Raw genomic sequence first — 7,500 nt, forward strand, 5'->3', positions numbered from 1 at the left:
ATAATAATAATAATAAAACTCTGGAGTAACACAAATGAATCTATGGGAATTATGTTGTGATAGAAAATCCAAAATAATTTATATTTTAGCATCTTCAAAGTTATTTTTGTCTACAACACCGATTTCAAACATTTTATCATACACCTTCAGATCAAAAGGTTTTTTAGATCATGAGAAACATTTCAGTCGAGTGTCCACAAACCTTCGACCTGGTGTGTGTGTGTGTGCGCGCTCTGAAGCCAAAAAGGGCTTCAGAGCATGGTTTCGTAACCCTGGGTAAAAAGCGGTGCTAACCCTGCTTCTAAATAAGAAGTGTGAACCGTTCCTCTACTCTGGGTTAGAAGCGGGGTTTAGAACGACGATATCCCAGGGTCAGTCGCAGTGTGAAAAACCCCTAATGGAAACGTAACACTCAAAATAAAATATTGATCAACTTTATTACAAAAATAATCAGTACGGACTGTACCATGAAAATGTGCTGTCCTTTTTTTATTTTTTATTTTTTTTATTTATTTTTTTTAAATGAAATAAATATTTTATATATGAAGTATTAGAAAATATTAAAGTAAATAAAGATGGACTGAACCAAAAAGTAACACTCCAAATAACAAGTAAAAATAGAGACATCCAAAATGAGTTTAAAAAAAAAAAAAAAAAAAAAAAAACCACTTAAAATGACGCAACAAAATTCGCAGTGATTCTTATTTCATCTCTAGAGGCCACGCCTGAAGCGGAAAAACCGGTCAGTTGGTGGACCTCTACTAAACAGTGGATGTTTTTAAGGCTATGCTGTATGTTTTGTGTTTTATTAAAACCCCTTTCCTAAGTCTACATGTAATCACACATGGAATGTTGAATGGGAATGTTTTTCTGCTCCCAAGGGAATTCTGACCCATCCTCTGAGCTCCTGCAGTTATTATTTTTGGTTGCTGTCCATGATGATGTCTAATGAACTTAGTTGGGTTTAAACACAACCTGTTTGGTAATTTAGTGTCTCTGCGATGGCAGTAGAATTGATGTGAGCTGTTCCAGTTGTAGGCTGTAGAAACAGCTGCTTGAGGAAGATGAGTCCGTCACAGTGGGAGCTCCCGCCGGAGTTGTGCTGCAGGCCCATGGCGTTTGTGGCCCTGACAGGACTCGACGTGATCTACAATGCCATCCATCGCGCCATCTGGGACGCCTTCTGCGCCAACCGACGGGCCGACAGAGTCCCCATTTCTTTTAAAGTGCTCCCCGGAGACCACGAGTACCCAAAGTGCAGAACCAAGGTAAAGATTGACTGGGCTGAATTACTCATACTGATTCCTACTGTATATAGTGGATCTACAGGTGACTTCATGCTCTGATGTATTTCAACAGAGAACCTCCTACGAGTGGTACATCCCTAAAGGTATCCTGAAGACAGGATGGATGAATAAGCACCTGAACCTCGTGCCGGCACTGGTGGTGCTCTTCTACGAGCTGGACTGGGACGACGCTCAGTGGAAGGAGAAGCAGTCCGAGTGCGCCACTAAAGTAGAGATCGTCAGGTAGCTGTGGCTGATCCGTATCAGGATCTTGGTTTTGGCCTGATGATTGCATGTCCCCTCAACAAACCCCCCAATTTACATATCAAGCCACAATGTTTGAGTCTATGATACTATAGATAGATAGATAGACAGATAGAGAGAGAGAGAGAGAGAGAGAGAGAGAGATACTACACATACACACAGTGCCCTCCACTGGCACCCTTGGTAAATATGAGCAAAGAAGGCTGTGGAAAATTGTCTTAATTTTATCAACTTTACAAAATTAACAAAAATCCTCTGCTCTCATGGATATCAAACAATTGCAAACAAAACAGGTTTATCAAAAAAAAAAAATCATAAATATAGGTGTGCAACAATTATTGGGACCCCTATGAATTAATATGAGAGAAATATATTTGAAGTATATTGCCATTTATATTTAAAAAAAAAAATGTACACCTGGGTGACTAGGAACAGGAAATCACACGGGTATAAATATGAGGTAACGCACAAGCTAAATTACTTTAGTCATTCATATCAATGGGTTAGACCAAGGAATATAGCTGTGATGTGCAGAAAAAGGTTATTGAGCTTCACAAAATGGGAAGTGGCTATAAGAAAATAGCACAAGCATTGAAAATGCCCATTTCCACCATCAGGGCAATAATTAAGAAGTAACAGTCAACTGGAAATGTTATGAATCAACCTGGATTTGGACGTATGTCTATATCGTCTCAACGCACTGTGAAGAGGATGATTCGAGTGGCCACAAAATCTCCAAGGATCACAGCTGGAGAATTGTCAGTTGTGTCTTGGGGTCAGAAAGTCTCCAAAACTACAATCTGAAGTCACCTACATCACCACAAGTTGTCTGGAAGGGTTTCAAGAAAAAAGCCTCTACACTCATCCAAAAACAAGCTCAAGTGTCTTCAGTTTGCCAGACACTACTGGACCTTCAAATGGGATCGGGTATTATGGTCAGATGAAACCAAAATAGAGCTTTTTGACAAAGGGAAATTGATCTGATTTCTGGGCCAAAAAGATTTCAGCAGACGACTGAAAAACAGCAAATGGCCTTGCATGGCAAGGGCATCTAAAATCATATAATCATGTATAATCAGTATTGAAATGTTTTAAAAAAAATTGCAAACTGCACCTTTTAATATTTAGGAGTTACCAGAACATGCTGTAATGTCTCATGTAAATAATAATATATTCTGTTTTTTGTTTTTCTGTACATAGGACAAGTCTGCAGGGCAGAAACACTAAAGTCGCTGTTGTTTTAATCCAGAAGAAGACTCCTCTTCCCCCTGGTATGGGTAGAATCCACTACATATTGATGTTTCATGTATTAGAGCTACAAATCAGACACCCAAACTAACATAATGCAAATATCCATCACATCTGTATACACATACGGAAAAGATCGAATATCACATCTGTATACACGTACCGAATGACTGAATATCCATCACATCTGTATACACGTACCGAATGACTGAATATCCATCACATCTGTATACACGTACCGAATGACTGAATATCCATCACATCTGTATACACGTACCGAATGACTGTATACCCATCACACCTGTATACACGTACCGAAGGACTGAATATCGAAGGAACAAAAAAAGATCTGCATAACGTAATTTAAGTCGTCATTTAAAGTAATCTATAAGCAGTTTCGTTTATATGGTGTGTCGTTCAATTGCTGATGGTCAGCCTTCTGTTGGTTTTTGTGTCCCGTCAGGTGAGGACGTGGTGGCATCGGAGAGAGCAGCGGCTCTGTGTAATTCCTGTGATCTCTCAGCGAAGTCCCTGTTTGTCCTCCCTCACACCGATCACCTGGTGGGCTACATCATCAGGTCAGACTCATTAAACTGACTCGTTCTCACAGAGCATTCGAGTCACCTTGATTTCTCGTACACGCTCCAATCGAGCTGATGTTACAGTATATTATTGAAAATATTTTTCAGTTCGGCAGGTCTGTACGTTGTGTCCACTGTGTATTGTCTGCAGGTTGATTTTATTTATTTATTTATTTATTTTGTCTTTGCTTCTTATTTCTTGTACAAACGTGTAGGTTGGAGAACGCATTTTACGAGCACGCTCAGACTTATTACTATAACGAGATCCGGAGAGTGAAGTCTCACAAAGAGTTCCTCAATAAAACCACTCATCAGGTAACGCTGAAGGTTATAAGAGCCGTCATGGCCACCAGCAGCTCTAAATCGAATTCCTTTCTACTGATACGTACAGTCTGTTAAATGTTAGAGACTTATTGTATGTTACATGCATCTATGTTTGTTACTTATTATTATTTAATGGTTTCTTAGTGAGTGAGGTGTTATTTGGGTCCAATATTAAATCGATATTAAGGTTTCCTAGCTGAAATGCGATAAATTGCTTTATAATACCTCGTTAATGTTTTGTAGAAAAGCCAGATTCATGAATGATTATGTTATTGGGTGCTTTCACACATTAACCCTAATGGCAGCGTTTTCTGCTAGTATCAGCTGACTAACTAGCCTAATTTGATTACCACTATCAGTTAGATTTCTTATCAGTATTAAAGATGAAGTAAAGATTGGTGTAACACCGGTCATAGCTTTGTGTAGCTTTGGTATAGCTTTAGAGGCAGAAAACGAGGGGATTTTGAGCTTGAGGGGATTGTGATCATGATGTCATCATGATGACATCATGATGACATCACGCCCCATGTTAAAATATCCGTGTTATTTTTTTTTTTAGTTCTATCATAATGTTGGAAAATCTGCAGTGAATTGTTTTCAGTTCACCATGTCGTTTTATAATTTTGCTTATAGTAACTCGTAAGCAAGATTTATTTACCAGTGCTCTAGTCTCCATGATATTGTATTTGATTTTTTTGCTTGTCCCTCATTTTTGACCTGATCGGTCGGGAGGTAAAAAAATAAATAAAATGCTTGCCGTCGCTTGTTTGCTTTTCTTTTGGAACTGGATTTTTTGCACGTATTTTAGTCACTTCTTGTAGGATTCCATTTAAAACATGAACTGGTGGTTGCAGAAATAACACCTAGTGAGACAACCACCAAACAGGGCACTAGGGGGCGCTGAACCCTCCTTTACATTCAGATTTAATGTTTACAGTTATTCATTTTGCAGACACTTTTGTCCAAAGCGACTTACAAATGAGGAAATGCAAGCAAAGTGATGCATCAAGCAGAGAACAATACAAGTAGTGCTTCAATACAAGAATTTTTTTTTTTTTTTTTATTTGAGTGCAAGGGGTATGTTAAGTGTTTAAGGAAGAGGTGGGTCTTCATAGTTTTTTGAAGATAGTGACCGGAAGTTTATTCCACCACTGAGGGACAGTCAATTTGAAGGTTCTGGAAAGGGACCTCATGCCTCGCCGAGTAGGTACTATACCAGGTTGTGGGAGTGGAAAGTAAACCTCAATGAGAGTGTTGAGATAAGGGAGTGCTGTTCCAGACAAGGTCTTGTATGTGAACATAAAGGCCTTGAATGAATGGTATCTATAAGTGGTTTGTTTTATGTGTATATACTAGTTTTATATGTGTATATACAACAATTTTGTATGACAGCTCTACTTACATTGTTCTCCACTTGATATATCACTTTGCTTGTATTTCTTCATTTGGATAAATTTAGCGTCTGCTAAACAAATCAACGTAAATGTATCTAATTGGTTTATATTTATGTCGTGTCCTTGGTGTTTTTGGAAAAGTTAGTCACATCGCTGTAGTTTGAAACTAAACTCAGTATTCCGTCAGTGATGAAAACGTTTAAGATGACCCTAGAGCTTCTAGAATGTCCTTAATGATTTTGTCATCTGTTCGGGTTTCAGCTGCTGTTTGTGAGGCACCAGTTTAAAACTGGTTTCTTCAGCGAGCTCAAACAGGACACTCAGAATGCTCTCAAGTACGCTCCAGGCTTTTTTCCTTCCGTTTACCTTTGCTGTAAAGTGTAATTTCCAGGAACAATAAGCTAATGCGCTTTGTATTTGTTTATTACCCTCCCCTCCACAGATACTATAAAACCGCTTACAGTCTCATCCACGAACTTCGAGCCCATGAGACCAACATGCTGGAGATCAAGACTTTGGCTGGGTTCATCAATTATAAGGTGTGTTTTCATAAACGTCATAACCGCCATTCACTTTCCATGATATTGTTTGATTTCGAGTAATAAAACCACAATCAGATACCGTAATTTCCGGACTATAAGCCGCTACTTTTTTCACACGCTTTGAACACTGCGGCTTAAACAATGATGCGGCTAATTTATGGATTTTTACGGGCTAACGAGCTTCATGCCGCCAAAACATTTATCCTTGTCACGTCGGACCAATGAAATTACCGAACAGGTCACAGCGGACCAATGAAACCGTTCGAATTAAATCAAACGCACTCTCACTAAATTCTTCAGATCAGTCATTTTGCGCTTCATGCACACCCCCTCATCATGGAAAACACACGAAGAAATGCATATGGTGCAGCTGTCAAGTTGAAGGCAATCGATCTGGCTGTCGAAGAAGGAAATAGCATGCGAAGAGCAACTTTTGCTCAAGTCTGCCAGTGTCAAAAAATCTACTATCACCAACGGGTTTCGAAAGGCTGGACTGCTGCGGGATGAAGAAGACAGCACAAGCTCAAGGGCGAATTTGCCTCGAGACGTAAGTGACATTGAGAGCGACAACATAAGAGAGACTGAGGAAGTGTGTGACAAAGTACCGGTAATTCTGAGGCTGTTCAATTCCGACACTGAAGAAGACGACTTTAGTGGTTTTAGTGCACAGGAGGAAGATGAAGATGGCGATCAATGACTTTTCCTGGTAGACAACTGTATATTTATTTATTTATTTATTTATTTATTTAACCAGCCGTGTTACAGGCACTGTTCGGGGGGGGGGGGAAAGCATTTACGGTACGTATTTAATTAAAAGTTAAAAAAAATCTTTGTGTAAATATCTCATGTTACAACGTGGACACCTGCGGGTTATGGACAAGTGCGGCCTATGTATGTACAAAAAAAATTTTCTTTTTAAAGTTATTGGGTGCGGCTTATATTCAGGTGCACTCAATAGTCCGAAAATTACGGTACATACAGTCCCGTCTGAGACTGCTGGAACGGCAAGGCCAAGTCGTTTGTTTGTGCTGGACACCAAAGACGTTCGGGTTTAAGATCAAAAGATGGGTATGAGATGAGAGTGTAGGATTTCAGCTTTTATTTCCTGGTGTGTAAATCTAGATCTAGGTAAGCATAAGAATAGTAACAGATCAGTCTTGAGGTAAATAGCACTTAATACAGGATTTGGTTGCATATCCCTTGCTTGCAATAACTGCATCAAGCCTGCGACTCACTGACTTCACCAAATTGTTGGTGTCTTATGTTGTGATGTGGGTTGCATCTTGCAATATGGCCACCATATTTCTGCTCTCAAAGTCTTCTTTGAACTCTGGTTTGTGATACCTTCACCTCTGCCCTGTGGAGGTGGGCGTGATGTCACTGACTGACTGTTTTGGGGTTTTTCTTCACAACTCTCACATAGGGATGGGTATCGTTAAGGTTTTAACAGTATTACTAGTCTTACCGGTACTGCAAATCGATCCGGTACTTTAAAGATATTCTTATCGGTACTTTGTGTTGTGTGTGTGTGTGTGTGTGTGTGTGTGTGTGTGTGTGTGTGTGTGTGTGTGTTTTTTTTAGTTTATTTTTTTTATGTTGTTTTGTTTTTTTTAATGAAAAAAGAAACTAATTGAGAACAGAATTTAAATTGCTTTTTTATTATTATTATTTGAAATACACCAGTGTGAAGGCATTCTTTAGTGTTTAAGATTTATATACTGCAGAAAACAATACTCTAAAGATTTATATGCAGGTTATTTGTAAAGTAATTGTAAGTGATGTGCATTTAATAGCCTAAATGTTTACACACTGATTTAATTCTTTATTTGGGATTTTAAAAACAAGTAGAAAATACGTTGAA

The 7,500-nt window shown here is 38.8% G+C and overlaps 1 protein-coding gene across 3 annotated transcripts in view; it reads left to right on the top strand.

Annotated features, from left to right (window-relative positions):
- Positions 1-7,500, top strand: part of trappc11 (trafficking protein particle complex subunit 11) — a 37,427-nt gene that overhangs the window by 2,076 nt on the left and 27,851 nt on the right. For 2 of the 3 annotated variants that reach the window (XM_053685622.1, XM_053685624.1), the window contains exons 2-8: positions 1,033-1,268; positions 1,360-1,529; positions 2,751-2,821; positions 3,262-3,376; positions 3,595-3,694; positions 5,359-5,432; positions 5,540-5,636. In XM_053685622.1, the coding sequence (XP_053541597.1) occupies positions 1,065-1,268; positions 1,360-1,529; positions 2,751-2,821; positions 3,262-3,376; positions 3,595-3,694; positions 5,359-5,432; positions 5,540-5,636 (831 nt within the window). In that variant the 5' untranslated portion in view covers positions 1,033-1,064. Of the gene's footprint in view, positions 1-1,008; positions 1,269-1,359; positions 1,530-2,750; positions 2,822-3,261; positions 3,377-3,594; positions 3,695-5,358; positions 5,433-5,539; positions 5,637-7,500 lie in introns of all 3 variants that reach the window. The other variant, XM_053685623.1, reaches the window with a different exon arrangement.

The sequence above is a fragment of the Ictalurus punctatus genome, chromosome 14 (assembly GCF_001660625.3).
Source record: "Ictalurus punctatus breed USDA103 chromosome 14, Coco_2.0, whole genome shotgun sequence".
Classification (NCBI taxonomy): domain Eukaryota; kingdom Metazoa; phylum Chordata; class Actinopteri; order Siluriformes; family Ictaluridae; genus Ictalurus; species Ictalurus punctatus.